The 26,244-nt window shown below is 41.8% G+C and overlaps 1 protein-coding gene across 1 annotated transcript in view; it reads right to left on the bottom strand.

Moving 5' to 3' along the window:
• LOC144798609 (hydroperoxide isomerase ALOXE3-like) overlaps window positions 1-26,244 on the bottom strand; it is a 413,185-nt gene that overhangs the window by 223,184 nt on the left and 163,757 nt on the right. Inside the window, exon 7 of the mRNA XM_078669567.1 lies at window positions 6,519-6,662. Within this exon, the coding sequence (XP_078525693.1) occupies window positions 6,519-6,662 (144 nt within the window). The remainder of the gene's footprint in view (window positions 1-6,518; window positions 6,663-26,244) is intronic.

Below are 26,244 nucleotides of genomic sequence, written 5' to 3'. Positions count from 1 at the left end.
AATTAGTAGATTTACTTACTCTAGCTAATTGAGGAGTAAGTGTGTTTACTCACAGAATAATCTTTATGAATCAAGAACAAAAGGAAAGACATTGGTCTCTTCATAAGAATGAACAGCCTGTTTACAAGAAAAAAAATCTTCTGAAGATGTACACAATGCTGAGAAATGGAGCACAGATGAGATAAAGAGGCTGATGTGGGCTCTTGGCAAAAGAACAGACTGTATTTAATAGATATATAGAGTTTAGGGAAATGTATAGCATCAAATACATCGATAGACATTTATCTGATATCTGCACTGCATGTATTCTGTAACAGTCATCTATATACATCACTTTACCTATATGCCGAAAAAATATGTCAGTAGTTAAGGATGCAAGTGCCTAGTGTAGTAGTTAATTATGAGCAAGGCTATTACATTTTTTTCCTAGAGCATTATCGAATTCTGTTGAGAATCCAATCAGGGAATTGGTGCACTCTGAGGATCACATCCAGTGTCAGAGGGACATGGAAACATCTCAAACTCAACTATGCAAGCTTACTATGGGATGGCCTTGGAGACTGACAAGATGGCCAAGTGTTGGATGGGGAGGTAATGGATGGTGCAACATCCTGGCCAGCCTTGTAGCATGCAAATGACCACACCACACACAGAGCTCTGTATTGCACGTCTGTATTCTTCAGACTACAACCGTCAACTAACTGTATGCATTGTTTCATGACCTTTAATAACCACACACAGCCATGCTCAAACAATCATGTCATTCTTCTGCAAAGTCTATCAAGGACCAGAAGGGCCCGCTATACATATTTAAAAGATACTACATCTCCCCCTCTGTTAAATAAAAAGTACACATATTAAACATATACATCATAGTTCCTCAATGAATCACCCAGGTGCTTGAACCAATCTTTCAGACCTCGTCATATGAGGTTGATGAAGCAGAGGAGCTGAGCCTGCCTCAGGCACTGGGGACACAGAGTTAGGCTTAGGAGACAGGCTCTCCAGACTTTCCAGTGTACCCCTGACATATGAATGAACATCAAGATAGGTAGGTGCTAGAAGTGTGACTAATCTCTTCTGATGGACATTTTTGGATGCTGAACGGTCACCATCCGCACTTTGCTGGTCACTACTCTCAGGGGTTCAGCATCAAAAGGAGCATCAGACTTGCATTTCCCTTTTTGCTAGGCCAGGACCCAGTCTCCTTCATTGAAAACTGCATTTATCAGCATAGGTCTGCTTTCTGGACTTGTGCATGGAATCTGTCTTACAAATCTCCTCTGCATCCATCGACCTATGTGTGGTCTATTGCAGCAATTTGGTTCCCATGGCCAGTGCTTAATTTGAGCTGGTGGTTTTCGGTGCTCCGCACCCACATTTAATTGTCAACACTGGCACTTATGACAATCTACCCCATGATGGCGGTGCTTGTCACATTTAGAGATGAGCATAACAGATGGTAATTAATTCAGTATAAATATAAAATGACTAATACCTACTGTCAAAGCCATTCTCATAGCTTTGGAGGCTCGATAGTGTCAGAATTGTCACATTTGTTGGAGTGTGACATTAGTAGTTGTGTTGTTACTGTAGTTGAGAGTGCTGGCAAGGGTAATGGGCAAAGTAAACTGAAGTGGCCTCCTGAAGAGGGCTCTGGAGCTTATACCTTTTTAAATGTAAGCACTGCCCATGGTTCTCTCAAACATCACAGTGGCAGGGCTTTCATCTGTAGTGGAATGGGGCGTTGATCGGTAGGCATGAAGGTCTTAACATAGAGCAGATTTGAGATCACTTTGTTCTAGCGCTGCATGCTGAAGTACTCTCCTTAGGGTTCCCATGAAGCGTTCGACAACGCTGTTGGCCCGTGGCCAGAGAGGAGTATTTTACTGATGTTTGGCATTCATGTTAGGGTGAAACTCTTGGCTGTTGAACAGTGGGCCACTGTCAAGACTTAAGAATGGAGGCTACAACCCATGTTGGAAAAATGTGATTTAAGGTCCCAATGACTTTATCTTGTGTTTGACATTAGGTCTTCCACCAGGAGAAATCTTGAGTACTCATCAATGGCTACCATTAGATGATGTCCATTGTTCGGAGGTCCAAAGAAATCCATTGCAATCCTCCTCCACACCTGCTTCAGGAGATTAGACATAAGTACCGGATGCTGCATTGTTTTTAGGAGATAAGCAGTTGCATAAATGATAGTCTTTCAATTCTCCTTCAACTCTTTCGTAGGGCGAGGAAACCACACATGGTCTCAAAGGGCTCTCTTGTGCCGACAATGCTGTGATGAACCTCATGGGCTAGATCATTTACTTGTTGCTGCAGGCTCCTCGGAATGCCAATACTAGTACCTCATTTGATGCCTTCTTGTGTGACAGAGTTCCTTGTTCTCATTTACATACTTTTGGTATTCAAAGTCATACATAAGAGGTTGAGTGTGTTTCTACCAGGATTGATGGGCAATATTGTCTTTAAGAACACATAGATGTCGATCTGTATTTGTAGCATCAATAATTTGCTCTACTGTAAGAGCTGCACGCATGCTTGAATTGACTATATAGTTAACATAGGCCCCAGCTGCTTTAGACTTTGTACTGTGACAATGGCCTGGCACTCATCAAAATTAGTCAGGGGAATTTGTATCTTTCCCTGGCCTATGCACAATATTGTAATCAGATTCCTGCAATTACAACCCCCACCTCTCGATGCGAGGGGCCAGCTGGGCTTTTTGATTGCCAGAACTGGTAAGTAAAGCTTGGTGGGCAATGACAAGGGTGAAGTACTTTTCATACAGAAACACATGGAAATGTTCACAAGCCCACACCACAGCTAGATAGACTTTCATTCTCAAGTTGGGAATAAGCACGTTCTATCTGCGACAGACTCCGGCTCACATAAGCCACAATGTGCCTATGAGCATTGTAGTGTCCACTGTGCTTGGCAAGGATTGCACCTTAACCCACTGGGCTGGCATCTACTACAATCTCCGTATGATGATTTGGATCAAAATAGGCCATTTTAGTGGTGTCCCAATTGCAAGTTTGATTTTCTTAAAGCTTTGGCCGCACTAAGGTGACCCCCTGAACACTGCGTTCTTTTTTGTCAAGTCTCTAAAAGGGCCACTGACTGTGAAAAAATCACAAATATACCCGGAAAAGTAATTGGCCATGCCCAGGAAGGATTGCACCACTGTCACATCTTGTGGTGGAGTAGTGGATGTCAAAGCTTGTACTTTAGCCGAAACTGGTGTTGTCCCCTTTTCAGAGAAAATATGCCCAAAGAATTAGAGTTTTGTTTTGTGAAACTTACACTTATCTGCATTTTAACCCCTTCCACGCTGATGACGAGCTGGGCTCGTCATGAGGTAGCCTCCTGCTATGCTGATGACGAGCCCAGCTCGTCACGTAACATGCGGTTTCGCAAAAGTCAGCGTACGAGCGGAATTCCGCACGCATGCGGTTAAGTGAGGCTGCATCATCAGGCCAGCGGCATACTTGTGTCAAGGCTTTGTCATGTTCTTTTCGAGTGGTCTAAATACCACTATATCATCACTATTATTAAAGGCATGTGTGACAGGCTATATTGTGTGGGAAATTACGCCCTGAAAAGGTTCTGCAGCTGTGAACACCCCAAAACGTGTTCTTTTTTTATATCTGAACATGGGTCAAAAAAGTGGTAATGCACATGCAATATTCCTTTAGTTTGAGTTGATGACGCACTTTGTTCAGATCGAGACGAGAAAAGGTTTTGGCACATTCAGCTGTGCAATCATATATTCAATGTGAGGACCGGTGTGTCAGTCTCTCCCAATTGCCTTGCTAGCTTGCACATGTCCACCCAGATGTTAAAATCACCTCCACTGTCCTTTTTTGGGGACTACCACTATGGATGAAACCCATGATATCGGGCCAGCAGAGCGTTCAATTACATCATGCTTTAACAGCATTTCCGGTTTCTTCTCAACTGCTTCCTGCAAGTGAAAAGCAATTTGACCATGTCATTGAGCAACAGTGCGAGTGTCCTCATTGATGTGAAGTTGTACTTTCATGGTCTTAAGCTTTCAGAGTCTATGCAACAATGATAGGAACCAATTTGCTATGTCTGCATGTGTATTTAGGTTATAGTTGATGGAAATCAGACCCATGTCTGCAGCAGTACTGAAGCTCAGTGAACATGCACTTGATGAATTACCCTTTAAGAACATGAATCGGTGCTTGTGCCTTCGTCTTCTTATGTAGCTTGGTTGCTACAGATGATCCTTGAATTTGCAATGGTGTGTAGGGAGCCCACATGTTTATCTTTGTCTTAGAATGTGTGAGATTTACTTCTCTGCTGGCATAATATTTATCAATGCACCACTATCAAAGATAAAAGGTATGGAACAACTATTATCTCTTTTGCGATCTTGAGGCAATATGCAAAGAAACATGGTGTTCAACATGGCGATCTCACTTGGACTTGAACTCTTCTCTGTATGAAGCCAAACCCATATGCTCACATTGTTCACCATCGTTGCACCGGCATCTTCTTCACTGTTGGTCAACAATGATGTTAACAAACCTTTGGAGGATGAATTTGATGACAATCAACTTTGTTTGTTTACCACTTTCCTCGATTGGTGTCACCGCTTGGTATTGTGAGCATTGCTTAGGAATTTCTGGAACTTTCGGGCATCCATTTTCTCTTCTTGACGTGATGCCGTAATTTTCTCTTTCCCTTTATAAACCATTACAAAATGCTTTACTTTCCTGCAACCTTCGCATGTTTGTCCAATGGCGGGACATTTACTTTTGTACGCAAAGAAAAATCCCCATTGTAAACACAATTTATTTTTCGTCAGATACATAACTGAATTTTCCATAGGGCCTTTTCCTTCTTTAAAAATCTTGCACTGGCTGGAGTGGTGCTTTGACTCCACATATGCCAACCGTTGACTGCTTCACTTCCACTGAGGCGCATGTGGCATGCACAAGCAGTTTGTTGGACCTCAGACAACTCTCAGGGAGAGCACTCTCATCACTGCGCGTTGCAGATTCTCTAATTCATTGCAATTTGCAGCATTCTCCACAGTCTGGTAGCAGGCAAATGGCCATGTCACACATGGAGCTCGGCAATGCATGTCTTTATTCTTCACAGTGAAACTGTTAACTAACTGTACTGTACTGTACTGTACTAACTGTATTGTGTCATGAACTTTATTAACCATACCCAGACACACCCAAACAATCATGTCATTCTTCTACAGAGTCAACCAGGGACCAGAAGTGTCCCGTTATACATATATACAAGACACCACAGATGGTTCTGTACACTTCCAGGTCAGTAAGAGTTGGAAAGTTAAGAGTTAAGCAACAGTCACAGCATTACACTTTGCCTTCCAACAGTGGTTGATGGGTTCTCTATTCCAGTAGTATAGTTTACATTGCTTGTGCTTCCTACATCTCATTTGTTTTGCAACCCTGAGGTTTTCTCAAGTGGTTAGGGAAGCTCAGGTTAACCATTCCTTCCACAGATACTTAGCTTTGCTTGCTGTGTTTCCTGAATTCCTTCTCCAGCTTCAAATGTTCCAAGTCACCCCGGCTCCAGACATCTCTATCATTGGAAGCAGAACTTAATTTTAGGGTTTCAGGCTGTATCTTGGTTTCTTGGGGCTATTGCTTGGGGCTAGACACAGCCTCTCACTTCTATATCATGGTAAACCCTTCTAGTGAAACTCTTACTATATTATATTGCTTGCTGTGTTTCCTGAATTCCTTCTCCAGCTTCAAATGTTCCAAGTCACCCCGGCTCCAGACATCTCTATCATTGGAAGCAGAACTTAATTTTAGGGTTTCAGGCTGTATCTTGGTTTCTTGGGGCTATTGCTTGGGGCTAGACACAGCCTCTCACTTCTATATCATGGTAAACCCTTCTAGTGAAACTCTTACTATATTATATCCTGTTGTGCACATGTTTATTTAGATTAATTGTAAACGTTCCTTTGGGATTATGAGGATACCATTCAGTTCATTACAGACTGAGGGTCCATGGTACACGCATTCCACCAACCCACGCTCCCCAGGTCAGTAGGCCTAGATGCATACTGAGTTTGTTTTCTCTCCATCTCACTTTCACTTTTTCCTATGTGCAGTCATTTCCTAATCTGGAGTTCAATGCAGATTCTATTTGACTGAAAGAGAAAGGGGTGGGGTAAGCATTGGAGTCATTAGCCTAATTTCAGTAAAAAGTCTGATAAAATCAGAGGTATAGACTAGCTGCATATTAGCAATAACCTTCCATTGTCATAATGGCAAGCCTTTGAGACTGTAAAGGTATGGGTTTGTTCTAGCGAATGCGAAGATTAGTTGTCTATATACTTCAAGTTACAGTTGAAGAAAATATTATTTCAGAATAACCTAATGAAGGACACTGATCATTTACATTATTTCACATTATGAACAATCACCTAATGTCTTGAAATCTCAATCAAAATTATTGCCAAGCTGTATGGTTCATCAATGGCAACACCTTACCTGGATTGCTAGGGGTATCATCTCATCCTGGGGTGTGAGGTACAAAAGACACAAAGGAGCAGCCATGTACTGCTCTGAGCTGTTCCATACATTTTCAGGAAGGCCTTCCACTATTTTATAATCCACAATGAAGATATTTCCATTCTGTAAACAGAGAAGATAGTACAGAGGAGCTTGTTATAATCAAAAGAGGCTATACCATAAAAAACCTACCTATGATTGCAAGACTGCATGAATATAGAGGTACAGAACATATTACAACCCTGAAATTTCATCCCACCCATGAAACAATTTTTGTACTTGTAACTAAGTATGACTTTCTGATAAAAGAACATAATACATTTTGAAACTTTTAGTAGTAGCTGTACTTGAGAAGTATACTGTTCCATACTCCTGTTATATTTTTATATTTGGGCCCTGTACACAAACCAAACTAGTAGATATTATTTGTGCACTTTCTGAATTTTAAGCAAAATAACCTCCTAAAATAGCCTGATTAAAAAGAAGACTGTAAAAGAATGTGGACATAAACAGGCAGATTCCACATTTGCATCACTGGTATTATAATTCCCAGATTTATAGGTGCCAGTGAGTGTTGAGAAAAAGAAGCTGTGCTGATTCTTCAGTCAGCTAGTGCACCCTAGTACTTGCAGCTAGATCTTCTCTGCTTTGCGGTAGCAGTTAAGAGTTGCAGCCACTTGGAGTGGTGTTCTGTGATTTATATGAAGAATCTGAAGGGAAAGCAGTGAGTGGAGTGTAGAGTCCTGCATCACAGGAAAGTTATCAAGGTTGGGGTTCTTCATGTGCATAGTTAACACAATGTATTTAAAGAAAAGAAGGTTGACACATCTATGAATGACCCTTTGCAACATAATGGTCTGTCCAAAGAATATTGCCTGAGGTTTCCAATTCAAGATGAAGTTGAGTATTTTCCTGTGATGTCATTTCCTTTTTTTAAAAAAATCGTTTTGTACTGTGCACAGCTACCTAACAAGGGTTACCCAGGGCAAAGTCTTCCTCTTTCCTCTTCAAATCCCTTACTTTTTGTAACATTTATGATCCGTTGAAGTCAGATTTCCTTTTGGATAATTTTCTGGAAGTCTTTGCCCAGCTCTTTTCTCTTGCTTGATGCCTGGGAGAGTGTTGTACCTTGTTTATCTGTATATGCATAAATCTTCACCTTCATTCAAGAGCTACAGTATTGCCAAAGAGGTCTGTTGCCCTTTTTGGAATTTTCCCTCTAACTGGTGCCTTTTTAAGAAGACACTTGACACTATTTTCTTCTTGATTGCCTGAGGTAAATGTGGCTCCTCCCAGTAGCCATTATGCCACACTGCCTTTATTAGACTTTTCATCCTGTCTTTATTACCCCAGAATGAAAAGTCTAATAAGGGCAGTGTGGCATTATGGCTACTGGGAGGAGCCACACTTACCTCAGGCAATCAAGAAGAAAACTTGTCAGACCTTCACAGTCTCCAGTCTTTGACACCCTGCCCAACAAGACTGTGTGTAAACCACCCAATCTGTGGTGGCTATTTCAACGCTTCGGCCCAGATTATCAAAAGTGTCACTCAATGGAGCACAGTAACCAAACTTGCTGTGCTGTGTTGCGTGACAATAGAGTAGAAATGTACCATAAGAGATATGGCACTACAATCAGACAGCAATGCACCAAGCACTCACCTCTGCACTATTGTTCAAAGGTGTCTGCATGAGTCTGGCACAGGATGTTTACTGTAAGGCTATCCTTCCAGTACAAAATGATATGCTTAGACTAACTTTAAAATGTTTCTCACTTCTGATGTGTGCTGTACACATGCAAAGTGGGAAAGAGAGGCAAAATAAAAACACTTCTCCTTAATAATGCCTGCTTCAAAGGCAAGATGGTGCCCGCTTTTTGGCTGCTCAATTAACACTCTCGGACTCTTCCCTCACCGTCAGCAATGCACCCTCCCCTCAGCCCCTGCTGCCCGGGAAGGACAAGATTTACCTTGGGGTTCATCAAGACAGGTTGTGGTTTTTCTCGGTGGCCTTCCGACTTGCGGTATCACGGCTCCTCGACTTTGTTTGCCGCCCCCCTCTGCTTCCGTATTCCCAGCATACAGCATGAAGCTGCCTCAGGGCTGGGGGCGAAGTTGACCTGTCTGGGTCTCCGGATCCAATACCCCGAAACCCGTGAGAGGGAATCCTCACACACCAATGAATGTGGCCAGCATCGCCGAGGGCAATCTATCACAACAACGGAGAGGGAATAATGGCACCACTAACAGCACAGGAGAAATGGAAGAGAAAAAACGAGAAGGCTAGCAAAATGAAGATTTCGGTAAGTGCAATATATCTTTTACCTGGGAAAAACAACATGACCCACAGCAATTTGCAGGGGGGTCAGTAGGAGGCATATGTAAAATGGTAAACTATTCCATAAATCAATCCAAGGGTCAGACGAGTAAAAATGGGGAAACCTTTTTTAATTCTGTTACCAACTGAGGTGAAATCTCTGCTCTGTGACCCCTGCATCGGAGACACCTGTGCAAAAAAGAAATATACAGGACCTAATAACACTGCTCGGAGTAGCACTTTGACTAAAAGGGTGCAGATATATATCTTTTTGAACACCGATGAACCAGGAGAAGAGCCGTGGGGAAACAATGACATTAGCACACAAAGCATGACCAAGAAAATTGATTCTGGTGATTATTCGTTTTCTCCCTCGGAATCCTCAGATTCATCTGGGGATGACATTGAGGCAAGTCTTAGGTCCAGCTTCAGGGTAGTGGTCATAGTGAGTCAAGTAGCTTACAAGCTGAATATCAAGATCAAGGGACAGATAAATCGGAAACCAGCCCTCGGACAGTACGCAAGAGTTTTGAACATGGAATGGCTGTTACTCATGATGTGGGGAATGACGCCCTGGTATGAGCACTTTCCATTTTCGGCTGGGCTAAGGTCAAATGAGGGGGGTGTAAATAAATAACCAACTGAAGGCATAGTGGAGAAACCCGAAGATATCTCGCTGGCCATGATATATGAAACCATCATGGCTCACAGAGAAGAAATCCGTTTGGAAAATCAAGGGACCCAAGGTGCATGCCACAAGCTACAAAACTCGATTTGACGCATTGTGAAATCCTGAATTTGCGGAAAGGTTTAATGAGGCAGAAGCTCGAATTTTAATTTGAAGGATGAGCTGGCAGTTCCAAAGATGGTGACAGAGTCAATATGGGCATCTAAAGAGGACTCACAGTGGAAGCTAGCAGATCTTGAAAACCGCCTTCGGCGTAATAATTAGAGAATCTTGGGTATCGCTGAAGGCATGGAGGCCCAAGATACACAAAAGTTTGTCATCAACCTTCTTTCTGAGGCTTTCCCTAAGGGTCCACAGTGGTATTGGAAGCAAGAGATACAAGGAGAGCACAGATTTCCATTCACACAATGTGTAAAACCAGGAAAAACTACTTCCAGACGCAGAGCGATTTCGATATCTGTCAATACCTTCCTAGCTCACCAAGCTTTGTACAAACTTTCATGCCCCGATAGAAAGAGGATCGGGAAGGGGTCAGAATTTTTTATGAGACCAGACTTTTGTCACAAAACGGTGGAAAAACAATGGCAATCAAGACAGCTTATCTCCCCATTTCAGGGTAAGCTTTCTATTAACCCTGCTACGGTGAAGGTCATACATAATGAACTTACTTGTTTCTTTACTTTGGAAGGACAGGCTAAAGAGTATTTACCATCTATTCAATAGTATTTAAATGGAAGGCATACTTTCTTTCTATCTTTTATATCTCTATCAGGTTTTCCGGCTTATCTTTGTCTTCTTATCTTTTTTTCTTCTCAATGATTTTTTGGGAATAAGGGGTTGTGGTATACCACGCTGGTACATATTTGAAGACATTTTTGTGAGGGGGGGCCTCTGGGTAGTGTTGGTTATAAATCACTGGGACCATTGTTCCTAATTCCTCATTGCAATTTGGGTGGGGGTTTGGTGCGAGGCTGCTTGGCAACCCAGCGAAGATGGTGTAGGAAGGTGGGGTTGGGGAGGGATCGGACGGGGGGCTGAGGGAGCATGGGGTGGCAGGCGGAGGGGGGTTAGGTAGAAGAGAAAATGCAATGCATAACAAGTGGAAGATAGTGGCTCACAGATGTGTGAAACTATGTGACAGATTTAGTAATTGGAGGGATTTGGCAGTATAAGATGGGGTATAGGAAGTTACTATCTGGATTTTACATATGTTTCTTTAATGTATGTGGGTTAAATAACAGTGGGAAACGGCAACGGGAGGCAGCTGAATTACACGTGATCCAGCCTAAACAGGAGGGTTTACAGAAAACACGTATTTTGTGGTGTAAACAGAAGATTCGAAATGAAGTAGGCTATTCCTTATTGGCCTGCACACAACAGTCTACCACGAATCTGGTGGTAGCCATTTTGGCTAAACGTGTGATCCAGGGCATGGGTAGAACACTCGTAGACAAACAAGGTTGGTGGGTGGTTATTGATTGTTTAAAGGGGACCTTTACCTTTACCCTGTGCTCAGTTTAGGGATCCAATTTGATTTGGATAAGGCAGCAGTATTGGAGGGACTTAATTTGGTACTAGCATCATAGCCTACCCCATTGATTTTGTGTGGCGACTTTAATATCCACATGGGATGCCAGGATCTACAGACAGGCTGGAAGTCATATAAGGGAAGGAAACCTCACGTCTTTAGGCACTATATCACTATTTAGGGGACCACGGGTTGATCCATACATTCACCACATTACAGAGCCCAGACCCTCATTTTACCTTTTATTCTCACTCACATAATAAACAAGTGCAGCTAGACTATTTTTGTATTCCATCAGCATTACTTTCAGGGACTAAAATACATGTTTATCCAAGGATTACGCGGACCATGGTCCACTGGTTGTAGACATCATTATTAATAACACATTCTCTCCTCTGAGATCTTTCTCGTTTGATTGGACACTACTAAAGGACACAACATTCACTAGTCATATAAGTAATTGGATTCGGGAATTCTTAGAAATTAATCACAATTCAACCTCATATGCTTATGTCTAGAATGTTTTAAAGGCTGGATTAAGTGGATAGTTCCTTAGCATTGGGCTTCACAAACAAAACAAATAAAGATGGAGATTCAAGATTTATATGGGAAACTCAGATTAGCTTAAGAACATCTTATGCAGGGAATAAATGCCAGTGCGTATATCAACTTACTGCAAACTGAGGTCATCAGTAGTAAAGCTAACATTAATCTATATTGGAGCAAGGAGATAGCTATTAAATATAAGCTGTTTAAGGAGGAGAACTATGAGTTTGGGAAGGCCACTGGGTAATGTCTTGCACAAAGGCTTCGCTCTAAGGAGGCAGCACAGAGAATTAAGATTATGAAATACACACAGGGCAAGATAGTTGATACCCCTCTTGAGATCTGGAAAGTCGGTCATATGTTTTTTGAGGCTCTTTATACAGAAGACAACTAATGGGAGCAGGCAGTTAAGGCTCTTTTACATGGTATGAATTGTGAACGACTGGGCACGAGGAAGTACCTATTCTGGATACTCCTATTACCATGGAGGACCTTGAGGAGGCAATACATAACTTATTCAGTGGTAAGGCGGCTGGCCCAGATAAGCTACACCCGGAAGTTTATATAACCTTTTTCCAGGAATTAAAAACTGATATGTTGGATACCCTGCAGCATGCACAACGGGGGGTGGTGCCACCATCCTGGGAAGAAGCAAATATTATTGTGTTTAAGAAAAAGGATAAACCAGTAGATTTCCTGTGGTCATATTGACCTATTTCTCCGGTGAATAGCGAGAGGAAGATTTATGGCAAAATTCTAGCTTCTCATTTGGTTAGGGTTATTACCCCACTGGTATAAATACGGCAGCATGGGTTAATACCTACCAGGGGGACAGTCACCCACATCAACAGACCCTGTTTGATGCAGCTAATGTGCAAGGTATTAGCCAGGGCTTGGTACTATTAGACACTGAAAAAGTGTTTGACTGTGTCTCCTGGGATTTCTTAAGGGGGATTTTATGGTATTGGTGTTTGGTCTTGGTTTTATTAAACCAATTCAAATTATGTATAAGACCACTAAGGCTTGAATCTGCATCAATGGCCTAGAGTCTTAACCAGTGCACATATCGAGAGGTACAAGGTAAGGCTGTCCATGCTCTTAATATGTTTTTAACTATGTTGGAGGGGAGCACGAGAATCAAACCTGTGGACTGCGGACAGGAGCAGATCTGAGTGCTAGCTTATGCAGATGACATAGCGGTTATAACATCCGATCTTGCGGTAGCTTTACTCAAGATAAACCAATTGGCACATAGGTTTGAATCTGTGTCTGGCTATAAACTCAATACATCGAAAACAGAGATAATTTGCGCAAACCAGGCCTGCAGTCGGGACCTCAGAGTGACCAATGAAGGGACATATCTGGGCATTAAGATTAGGACATGTTTAAAGGAACTAGCGGAAGTCAACTGGGGTGCTATTCTCACTAGTGTTAAACAACTGTTAGAGAAAGTTGAATGCCTTCATCTTTCACTGGTGAGAGGAGTAATATCTTAAAAATGATGATTTTACCCAAAGTTATTTACTATTTTAGATCTGTATCGCTAGTGATCACTCGAAGCCAGCTACAACAACTACAATCACATTGTATCAGATTTTTATGAGCCAAAGGGAAACCGCGTAGAGCAACACGCTTCATGGTATTACCCCGGGAGAAGGGGGGCTGGGCTGTACCAGAATATACACTTTATTATTACACTTATATTTTACAAAATATAAGGATAATGTTGACAGGGGAGGAGGTTGGTAACCCTGCAGAGTCTCCATCTATATATTAGATGTTGTTGGACACGGAAATCAAGAACTGTTTATGTACGATGTTGGAGTTCAGCTACTACAAGAAGACCCTTTTCAAGGTGATAACAACTGCTTATAGGCTCCCTAAAACAGATTTTTTTTTTTTTACAGATTCAGGACTTTTTAAGTAAAAAAAACAAAGTACTATAGAGCCGAACCAGCTAGTTGAGACTATTAGATGCAAACATTTGATTGTGGTGGTTATATAATTGTCTGTTAGACATACGGAAGGATGACTTAGAGGCTCAAATCTTGAAATGGTGAAACTGATTGGGGTGTCAGGGTTATATGTGGAACAATTGATTGACATGGCTGGGAGGATTTTAGTTTCTGCTAATCTAAATGCACAGCACTTTAAACCCCTGTTAAATATGTAGCATACCCCTGCTAAAATGCTGTAGTGGACGGAGCTAATGATGGGAAATGTTTCCGTTGAGGTGCAGGCTCTGCGGATGTTGTACATATCTTTTTTATGTGTAGGCAACTAACTCAGTTAATGGGACATATGTAGAAGTTCCTTTTGGAAACAATATATATATATATATATATATATATATATATATATATATATATATATATATATATATATATATAATGCCTGCTTCAAAGTGCCATTATGTTTGGGAACAAAACCCTGTCTACAATTGTTAGTAGTAAAACCAAAGGGGATGATGGACGAAGTGTTGAACATTGCAAGCACTCAGCCCCAGTCAACTGATCTGGGTTTAATCCATCACCATTCTTTAGCTCACTCCACCACCCTAGTTCAGACATGGCCGTATGCAAATAAGTCTGACACTGTGTCTCATGGGAACAGTCCAGTTTGCAATGCCAAGCCATGTCTTCCCTGGACCAGAAACAAGCATCCTGGGACTGGCTTCAGGTTCATAACCCTCATCAGCCAGGCTCTCTTGAATCCAGTGGCCTAGTGAACAAGGGACCCACGTCTGGGCATACCCTGCCAACTTAGGGCAAAATTAGCAATACCAAAGTGGAAGATGGACGGAGTGTTGAACATTGTAAGCACTCACCCCCAGTCAACTGATCTGGGATTAATCTATCATCATTCTTTAGCTCACTCCGGCACCCCAGTTCAGACATGGCCATAAGAAAATCATTCTGACCCTGTGCCTCATGGGAACAGTCCAGCCGAACTGCCAAGCCATGTTTTCCCTGGACCGGAAACAAGCATCCTGGGACCGGTTTCGGGTTCATAAACCTCATCAGCCAGGCTATCTTGAATCCAGTGACCAAATGAGCAAGGGACCCACGTCTGGGCATACCCTGCCAACTTAGGGCAAAATTAGCAAAAACCAAAGGGGATGATGGACGGAGTGGTGAACATTGCAAGCACTTGTTGGTAGGTAGGGTTTTACATCAAAACCCATGGTTGTTTGCATGGTAACACCCATGTAACACCAATGGAATGCCCCCTTGATGCAGAGTAATCCAAAGCAACACTAAGCATTGCTTTGCCTCACTTTGAAGGGACATTCCAACACAAAACAAGGTTTGTATTAAAAAATAAATGTAAAAAATATTTTGTGCAAGTTTATGTCACTTTTTATGGGCCAAACCTGCGCAAAAATGTTGTTATTCTGAGCCCAAGTGTGGTGGACTTATCTCAATTAAAGATCAACATGGGTATGGTTTCACAACAGGAATCTCCAACCTTTTCTGTAGTAAGAGTTACTTATGCTCAATGCAATGTCTCCCGAAGTATAAAGATTATTGTTACAAAATTAGACAGGATTATTAGCAGTGATCACAAACATGATTGTTTGTCAGCAATAATGTAATAATACGTTGTCATTGTGGTAATACATAACAGCCATAGCTGCAATGCCCTTAATAATATTAGTAATATGACTCCCCAACTCCACTTGATTTTTATTGCTCAAATATCATCTTTAAACATATTTTGGAAATACAACCATTTTCCTCCAGACATCGTCTCATGAGATTTCAAAATGCTTAAATGCATACCTTTTCTTCCTGAACAGATGTTTTTTCAATTTTGGTACACATATAATTATGCAACGAAGCAAAACTTTCTAGTTTGGTAGGCTGGGCCGCACACAGAAGAGCTGCTCACAGCCAGCCAGAGAGCTAACAGTGGCTCAGCAGCTTCAGACACCCTCTGAAAGATGTATACCATCTCTGCCTTTTTGGAACCACACTCTGCGCCATATTATGCAGCAAATACAAATAAACACTAATGATGTGACCAACTTGAGGTGTACATTTTTCAAGGCTCACTAAGGGACGTTGAAATTAAACCAGCAGTGATTTTTGCTAACAGAATTATGAGGATTTCACCTGAAAAAGACTCTTCCCAAATTCATAACTGACATTTTCATGGAGGAACGCCTGCCATCATTTATTCAAGTACTAAATATTGCGAATGTGTATCCAAACCTCCTCGGTAAGTGTAATTATTCCTCAATATTAGCTTTTATAAATTCTGTCAGCAAAATTCAAAATTATCCTTAAAATGTGTAGATGAGTAAAATCAAGTAACGCTCTTAAACGCACCTAAATGACATTTCGTTTTATTTTCAAGTGATATATTTATAGAATATTGCTTCCTGCTCTTCGCTGTCTCCACAAATCCAAAGTAATATGATATATAGGGAAGGAGGATAACCCAGTTACCATCAGTTTCACTGTTGCTCGTACACGCCTAGTAATGCAGTCCCCCACCTTCAGCGCAGTGCTACCTTGCAAGACTAACCAACAGTGCTTAGTACCTACCTGTGGGAAAGTGATAGTTAACTATGGGAAAGAGAGAGAAGCCTGAAACGCACAAATCAACTTAGTTAAAAGGTGTAATAACTCACTATGAAAGACATAACAAAACTCACAATGAAAGACATAACAATGACAAGGGTGCTATGGAGGGATCGCAAAACATGAAGAGGTTTTCTCAGACTAGCATGAAAATGTTAGCCTATCGAACAGTTGCCTGAGATCCAGGCAAGGTCTGCCATTGGCTGGCGAAGGAGTGGGGTAGAATAATTGTCAGGCAGGCTTTGATGCATTTTGCAGTTCTTGTAGTTTACCTGTGCTGGACCCAGTCTACGGGAAAAGACTTGGCCATTGTCAGGTTGGGTTTCTGTAGATAAGATGCTTTGTTCAGGGGAGCCTTGATCCTTGCAGCAAAAAGCAGAGAGGGACAATCTAAGAAATCTTGCCCACTGATTATACTTTGTTGGGGAGTATCATCTGTCGTTCGAGTTGAAAAAGTCAGCAACTCCTAACTTTAACAACTTGTAGGAAAACGTGCTTACCTTCGCTACATGTTCTTAAAGTGTAAGGATATGTTCCTTGGACACCAAACTGCAGATTTATGAGGGGGGATTTTTTACCATGCATCCAAGCAATCATAGCAAAATGTAATTTCTTTATTAAAAGGACGACTCATTTTCGGTAACTAGCTGTGAATTCTATCGAGCAAGGCCTTGCTTTGCAGCTTGGCAAGTTGGCAGGTGAGAGCCCTGGTTAAGAGTCTTTCTACTGCCTCAAAGCTCCTCCCGAAATTCATCTCATCCATCCCCTTTAGGATAAAAAGGTCAACATATGCCTTATATTCAGCACCAGTCAGGTCCCTTCTATGGAGCATGGTTCCTGGCTTTCATTGATTCCCAATAACAGCGAATGAGATTGAACCGAAGGGCATTCCCCTTTTGTCGAAGAGTAGTCAAAAGAGAAGGCATGATGCTCTTTGTGAAAAGTGTCTGGTAGACGTGACATCTTTTGTGTGGTATTCACCCAGACTTTTTAACTGCACTACATTGCTTTTGCTGTACCCGTTTTAGTTGACATTAGGACTCTGTACTTTACCCCTGCTCTCCAGTAGTTACCTGCTTGTGCTCTCTCCCTTAAGCATGTAAAAATGGGCACATATCTAATAGATATATTCAATTTAATTATAAGCACCGAGCAAATGGTACTGTAAATTAAATCCGAGTAGTGGGATGCAGCATTACATGTGTCTCCTAATAAAGTAGCACTGTAAAATGTGTTACAAACCTGTCACTGCAGCTTTTAGTGCAGTTTTAAACTGCGATACCGGGGCGGCCAAAATAAACCTTTTACAAGGCCTAAAACCTCAGTTATAATATTTAGAAGTCATCCCTAAGGTAGATCTTAAAGGCTAGTAGGGCATGGTACATGGAATGTCGCAAGTAGGACATGTGTACTTAAGTTGTACATGTCTTAACAGTGAAACAATCCTAAAGTCATTTTTCATTGTAGCAAACCTCTCTCAGAGACTAAAAACTGGTTTAGCATATTACTCTTAATGTGTGATTATTTCAGTTTTGGAGCAGGTAGAGAAATACATCTTGCACTCATTTGAATTGTAATTTGAAATCGTCTTCAATGGTAAAGCTAAATATTGTGTTATGATTCTGAAAATGCTACTTTTAGAAAGTTACCATTTTCTGTCAAAACCATATCTGCATTTCTGCCGGTGTTCAGTGTGATACGACTGATCATTCCTCTCCAGTGGTGTGACGTGGATTCTTCCATACAGGGAAAAGAAGAGTCTTGAGTGTAGAACGTTGTTACTCTCCTGAGCAGGATGGCCTGGGGAGAGTTATGTTCATCCCTTCATGAGTTTCAAAGGTTTGCCTGAGTGCTGTCTCCTTCCACTTTCTGACTTCTAAAGCTGTAGCCCTGCCCCAAGCCAATGTATCTGACACTAGGGCCTGCCTGTCCTTGACCACCCTAGACAGATTGGAGCCAAATGCAGCAGAAAGGGCAGAACTGACCAGAACCAGTGTGGGGATAGACAAAGAGAGGAACAGGCTAGTACCGGGTGTAAATGTGGCACCTTTTAGTAACGCTCATCAGAACACTCCTGGAACATTGGAAGATTCAGAAGAAAGACAGTACTATTGTCTGAAAAAGGAAGACTGAGCCTGATTGCCATGAACCTAGGATACCCAGAATTGACTCCAAGGCTCAGTTGGTAGACGTCCTGTCATAAATGAAGATTCTGTATTGGTTGTTTAAGAAATTCTGTTTTGGAAAAATGTATTAAGACTGTAGTAGTATCTCCTTAAGCCTGTTATCTATCTACTCTGTACTGCTTGTGATGTCACTGCCATGGTGAAAGAATGTCTTTGTTTGAATCCCAGGAGCCTGTTAGTTCCTGGAAGCTGTGGAGATGAACAGTCAATAAACTATGTGCTCTTACACTTACCTTGTCCAGAGTAATCACTACAAATTTTGCAACGAGTTTGACTGATCCTCTCTCCATCCACGTGTGCAGCAGACCCTTGGATTTCAGCAGGTCTCTTTGTTCTCCTGGAGCCATGCTTGCAAGTCTTTGCCTCAGTTCTGTCCAGGATTCTTTCTTGTTGACACATTTTCTACTCGCAGCAGAAGAGGGAAAGTGAGTGGGCTGTGCCACATGCCCTCCGCGTGTGCCACGTTTCTGCATTATGGTGGTTCAGTTCCCCTGAGGCTGCCAGTCTTCTAGAGATTAGGGGAAGAAACCATGAGGTCTACTATCAGTCATTGCTGTGCGGTGTGGTCTGTGGCATGGTCTTTGGCTACTTGCTGCCAAGGGAGCTCACAAGCAGTTTGTTGTGTGTGTCCCAGGGTCACGACTTCACACACTGTTTGCGCTGCTGTTTACCGGTGCGGAGATCCTTCCTTCACCACAGCCCGTCTCTTTTGATGATGTCTTGGAATGTGCTGTGAGAGTTGGCGAGGACGAGCTAAGCGTCATGCCTACAGTCTCTGTGCACATTCTTCCTTGTTTCCATGGTGCAGGGAAATGGAGCGCATCCAGACCGGCACATCTGAAGGTTTCCATTGTAAAGGGAAGCGACACAGCAGGATTTACGTCATTGGACGTATCCCGGATTTTGCGCTAGCCACCCTGAACTTTCCTGCGCTGCCGAAGGTTTCCTAGGTGACGGGAAGCGGTGCAACAGGATTTTCGTTAATGCTTTCTGCATATTGTTTTGTGTTATTCTGTCTGTCAGTCTCCCGAGGTCACTTTGCAGTATCAGGGACATTGGAGGATGACCGGGAAGTCCAACGGTGATGCTGAACTACTGTACTGTGAGTGGATCATAGACAAGGCATTTGAGACAATCTCCATCACAGTTGAGATATCAGTTTTGTTCAGAATTTACCGCAGTGTGAGTGGATTACATTCAAGGCATTTGAGGCGATCTCACTTACAGTTGAGATATTAGTTTTGCCCTCACTTTTGTGAAAGTTCTAATTCTTTTGTTCCCTTACAGGTGGACTAATAGTGTTCCAAGAGCGTTGTGCTTGTCTTTGCAGGTAGACTTTTATCATTCCAACAGTATATTGTACTAGTTTATATCAGTTTCTTTATAAATAAATAAACAAATATTATCAATTCAGTCAATGATTATCAATTGATGCAACAGAAAAATCTCACCAATTGTTTCATTATGTAGATGAAGTCCGGCCACTGGTCTTTTAGCCAAAACGCCTACTCCAAAAGGATCAGTCGGGGGACCTCAGCCAGTTAAATCCTGCTGTCAGGACGCCTGTTTAGGACTTCAGATGGGATCACTGACAAAATATCGACCTAGAAAATATCGACCTACAGGAATATCGATGCAGAAATATCGAAGGCAAGAATATCGACATCCTAGCTACAACATGGTAAGTACAAAAATATCGAAAAAAAATATAGATGTTAAAAATATCGATGTTAAAAATATATATTTTTTTTCTGTAAAAATATAAATGTAAAGTAAAGTAAATAACACTAATAAATAAAATAAACATAGTTAAAAATATCTAATAATGTTTAAAATTAATGAATAATACATATATAATAATACATTCATTAAACATAATGTTGTAATAATTATTTTAATAATTTATAAATTAATAAAAGATATATTCTAAATTACAAATACATTTACAAACATAAAACAAAAACATAAATAAAAAGTAAAGAATTATGTTTAATAAATTAAAAAAGTTAATATACTTTTAATATTTTTAAAATTCATTATATACTACATTATCCAATTTTATGAAAAAAATTAAATAGCTAAATGAATATAAAATACTATTCAAAATCCACAAGTAAAAAAAATACAGTAATAAAAATGTAGGATAGCATAGAACTTAAAATTACCATTCCCACTCCAGAGAGCCAACAATAGAGAAACCATTGGATAGCGTAGGGGTAAGAATTACTATTCCAACTCCAGAGAGTGCAACAGTAGGGAAAACGTTGGATGGCGTAGGGGTAAAAATTACTTTTCCAACTCCAGAGAGTGCAACAGTAGGGAAAGCGTTGGATAGCGTAGAGGTAAAAATTACTAATCCAACTCCAGAGAGTGCAACAGTATGGAAAACATTGGATAGCGTAGGGGTAAAATTACTATTCCAAATCCAAACAGTGCAACAGTAGGGAAAGCGTTGGATAGCGTAGGGGTCAAAATTACTATTTCAACTCCAGAGAGTGCAACAGTAGCGAATGCGTTGGATAGCGTAGGAGTCAAAATGACTATTCCCACTCAAAAGAGTGCAACAGTAGGGAAAGCGTTGGATAGCGTAGGGGTAAAAATTACTATTCACACTCCAGAGAGTGCAACAGTAGGGAAAGCGTTGGCCAGCGTAGGGGTAAAAATTACTATTCACACTCCAGAGAGTGCAACAGTAGGGAAAGCATTGGATAGTGGAGAAGTTAAATATAAAATACTTAAAAATAATTGTTGAAAATAAAATAATTAAAAACATAATTTTTAAATAACTCTACATCATTTGCAAATACCCATTAATAATTACTAAAACATAATTACAATTGAATAATTAATTAACAATACATTAACAATAAATACCAATAAATATTAATTAATAAATATAAATTACCAAATAATAAATATTGAACACTAAAAAAAATTCAAAACAAAAAACATAATAATAATTACAAATTGATTAACAATTTAAAAATGGTAAACAATACATTTATTTGTATATAGAAAATATGTTTTATAAAAAATATAATTACCTATTAATAAAATAAATGTCAAATTAATAAAAATTAATTACCAATAAAAAATATAAATTACCAATTTAAAAAAATTACTTACCAATTAAAATAGTTAATTACCAATTAATAATTCATTAGAAATAAAATAATTATCAATACCAATAAAAAAAAAATAATTACTTAACTACAATTAAATTACTTCCCACCCAATTCCCCTATAAACCCACAACCCGCTACAGAACTTAAACGCAAAAATGAATTAAAATGAATTTACAACTACTAAAAATGAATAATTAATTTACTATAATTAAATTACTTCCCACCCTATTCCCCTATAAACCACAACCTGCTCCAGTACTAAAACATAAAATTAAATTAAAAATAAAATTTTTAATATATAAAAAATAGTACACATATAATTTAAAACAAATAAAATACTTAACAAAAAACATATACCACATACATATAAAATACATAATAAAATACATTACAACAAATATCGATATTAGTAACATCAAAATTAGTAACATCGATATATTTGATATCGATATTACTAACTTCGATATTACTTACATCGATATAAAAAAATCGATATTACTTACCTTAGGGTCGATATTCTGTCCAACTACATTCTTGACCTCGATATTCTTCACCTTCGATATTTTCAACTCGATATTACTGTAGGTCGATAATAGGGAATCGATATTTTGACTGTGCACCCTTCAGATGGCAGCTGCTTGAGAAACTTTGTATCCTTAACTGGAGGGGGCCTCACGATCAGTCAGTCCTAGGTCGCGCCTCCATGATCACAGTTTTTTAAGCCTGTTGGATGTTTCTCTGCAAGCTCTCTTTTTGGTTGCCAATTGTGGAAATTGCATTCCTTTATTACAAACAAAGAGGCCAATAGTTGTAGGTCTGCTAAATTAACTAGTATTTAAAAATGATTGAGTGGGTGCACATATTCACAGCACTAGGATGGCTATGACAAGAGTGGACATTTCCAAAGATCTGAGAGGTTATTTATACAGAATGCACGGGCTAGGGATGTGCAAAATATTTACAAAAGGGATATTTACATGGAAATTGTTTGTCGCTTCTCATACTTTGACAATCAAACAATCACAATATAAACATTACAAGTGAACATTGCTAAGCCCTAGATGGGCAAATAGCAGGTAGGTCAACACTAAGGGCCTCATTAGGATGGCGGGCGGACTTTGCCCGCCCGCCTTCCTTGCGGTAGTAGGGACCGCCCGCCATAAGGGCGGGGGTCCTGTTGGCAGTATTAAGGCGCGCCCGCCACAGTGGCGGGTGCATCCCGCATTCCTACCATTGTGGCCTCAATGGCAGGAAAGCATGCTGTGCACTTCCATACACAGCAAGGCAGGCACCGCGCGGTGCCTGCCATGCTGTGCATGGAACTGCCCATGTGCACCCCCCACCCTCCCAGGGTCCCTACGGGCCCACAACGGGCCCCCGCAGGGATTCTCCGCATGCCTTTCCGTGGCGACATTGCCGCCACGGAAAGGCATCCACAATTGCCCATCATAATATGGCTGGCAGTGTCTGATAGACACCGCCACCATATTATTCCTTTTCCGCCCTGGCCGCAAGGCGACCGGGGCGGAAAAGTGGCGGACGGTCTTTCCGTCCGCCGAGGTCCCCCCGCCATACAAATATGGCGGGGGGAAAACAAATGCGGATGACGGGCAAATTGCCCCCGCCAGGCTGGCGGTAGCCACCGCCAGCCTGGCAGGGGCAATCCGCCTGACATCATAATGAGGCCCCAGGTGTTGATGAACAGATGAACAGAAACAAATCTGTTTGTGCTGACTTGAAACAAATAGAAAGGCAACCAAAGTTCATAATTTCACTATCTCGGGGTATACAAAATGGAAGGACCGTTGTTCACATTAAGAGGAACAAATACATTTCTCACACATATATTGTTTAAGTTAAGATAAGTTCTTAAAGAAAATGTCCAGAAAGAAACATATTCTCAAATACCAGCTCAGGGTTTGCCATGGGAGTCATAGTTATAATGTAATCAAATGAAGTTTTATAATTGAACTAATGCACAGGTTCAATCACCCAATTGAAGTTCTTTTTGGAAATTAGGTCTATTCTTTGCTTGGGAACGTTAACACTAGGATTCACAAACTATCCAGTTCTCCAAGGTGTGTGTTTCAGTACACCTAGGGGCCGATTCCGATTCTGGGAAAAAATCCTCTGTACGATTTTCATCCGGAGCCATCGCCGTACGATTCGTACCCGTCTGTCCGAGTCGCGTAGTACGATACGTATTCCAGCAATCCGTCTGAATCGTCGCGATCCGTACGTATTGCAAGGCTGAAACAGTGAACCGTACGACTCGTACACATGGCGTATGAACCGACGAGTACGATCCGGACCGGGGTATGAGGACGCGATTCGTACGGTCCATGTCAGGTAAGGGCGATTCGTACGGAAAAGCACATAATCACTTACACACCGTACGGTGCGAACACCCCATGATCGCAGGGGTACGGTGCGTACCCCTGCGATCACGGGGTGTACGCACTGTACCCCGCGATCGCAGGGTGTATGCACCATACACCCATCGAACATGGGGTACGGTGCGTACACCCCAAGATCGCGGGGTATGGTGCGTACACCCCGTGATCGCAGGGGTACGCACCGTACCCCTGCAATCATGGGGTGTACGCACCGTACCTGGGGGGGGCGTTCCGTACATGTTTCGAGGTGGACTCTGCTTTTACGGCTGTTTTCAGCTCCCGTAGAAAAGGGTCGTACCGTGCGTACCCGATATGAATCGTAATTGCCGGGTCGGAAAAAACAGCCGCGAACCGTACAGATTTCACGTATAGCGGGTTCCGAGGGAGATTCGTACGGGGATTTGATTCGTACGGTCTCTGTACGATTCGTACGGAGTCCAGCTCCTGGTAAGAATCGTACTTTTTTGTAAATACGGGGGACGTTGCAGTTTATGATTCGTACGGGAAAAATGCTCCGAACGGCTATTCGGAGAGGTTTTTCCAGAATCGGAATCGACCCCCATGTGTGGACATCAAGAGTGATTCATTTCAAATAACATTTGTTTATTTTTTCCTTTATATTTACAAGGTTTTTATTTTGCTTAACTGGAAGCGTACTCAAACGTCACCCTTGGAGTTATGAGTTTTCAGCTGCTCACAATGGTTAAATTTGAAGATTTCATAGCCAATAATGTGAAACAGAAAAATAACTATGAAAGCTGAGTTTGCTTTTTGGATGTAAACCTGAATGCAAGAACATATTCTTTGCTTTAGAGATTATTTAAAGACATGGGTCCCCATTAGGATAGCGGGCGGAAAATCACCCCGACCGCCATGGAGGCGGGAAACAACCGCCCGCCAGGACCTCGGATAAACCGGCGGCCAAATTAGGATCAACCGCCACAAAAGAATGACCGCGGCGGGAGCGGTCCCAACAAAACGCCCGAAGTGGGCTGTGATGGCAAAAAAACGACCGCGGCAGTCGGGAAAGCAGCGGAAAATCATCAACCCACCGCAAGTAAAGCGCAGACACTGCACGGGAAATTAGTTAATCCCCGAGGGTCTCACGGTCAGAACCGCTGTTTCCGACAGCCGCAGTCGCACACAGGAGTGAATGGGAGAGATAGCGGAAGAGCTGCAGCATAGCCCCCGCAGTGGAAGGTACATGAGAAAAATGGCGGACGATGCGGAAACACCTCAGTCATGCCAAACATTGCACATATCAAAGTAGCCATGCCCCCCAAATACATAAAAATCATACAAATTAAAAAAAACAAAAAAATTCAAAAACAAAAATAATAACACAGGACAACTCCCACAACACACCTGACAGCCAAAATCTACTTGGACATACCCATATAGCTGAGTATAAAACCTGCCCCTTCACTGACCACAATCCTTTGCAACACTCCAGAAGAAAAGGCCATACACCACATCTGACAGGACAGGCAAAAGAGCACAGCACACACACACAAACACCACCACCATCACTATCATCATCACACCAGCACCAACATTCCCCCAGCACACAACACACCTCACACACCATCACCACCCCCGCCACCCACACACCTGCACTCACAAACACTCCAATCACAACACACCATGACCTCATAGAAGATGGCCAACTTCACAGAGGGTAAGTTGACAGTCATGGTCAATGAGATTGTCAGAGTAGAGCCACACCTGTTTGGTAGCCCGGTCCAACAGACACCATTAGCCACAAGGACACAAATGTGGGAAAGGATAGTAGAAAGGGTCAATGCAGTAGGGACCACCCCAAGATCCAAGAAGGAGATCATGAAGCGGTGGCCTGATCTCAAGAGGGTTGTTAAGGAGAAGAGGAGCAAGAACTGGGAGCTGGCGAACGTGACTGGCAGTGGCCCTCCCATCCCACAGAAAACATTCACACCATGGGAGGAGAAGGTGCTTGCCATTCTGCATCCTGAGAGTCTCACAGGAGTAGCTGGGGGAACGGAGGCTGGTAAGTACAAACAAATGCCAAACATCACACTGATAAGTACTTCCTTTCACAACTCTAACACCACGGCCCTGTTCCCCCTCACCTAACAGGTAGCCAGCCATCTTCCCTGGGAGGCCTGTTTGGGGGTGGGAGTCCTGCATCACTACTCCCAGCATGCTCCCTGACCCACAGCCCAGCAGCATGGAGAACTTACCCACCCAGGAGCATGTGTCAGCTATTGCACTGTTCCCCCTCAACTAACAGGTAGGTAGCCATCTTGTATTCGAGGACTGTTTGTGGGTGGGAGGACTGCTTCACTACTCCCAGCATGC

The sequence above is a fragment of the Lissotriton helveticus genome, chromosome 12 (genome assembly GCF_964261635.1).
Source record: "Lissotriton helveticus chromosome 12, aLisHel1.1, whole genome shotgun sequence".
Classification (NCBI taxonomy): domain Eukaryota; kingdom Metazoa; phylum Chordata; class Amphibia; order Caudata; family Salamandridae; genus Lissotriton; species Lissotriton helveticus.
Note: the sequence above shows the minus strand (reverse complement) of the source record. Positions and strands in the feature narration are given on the sequence as shown.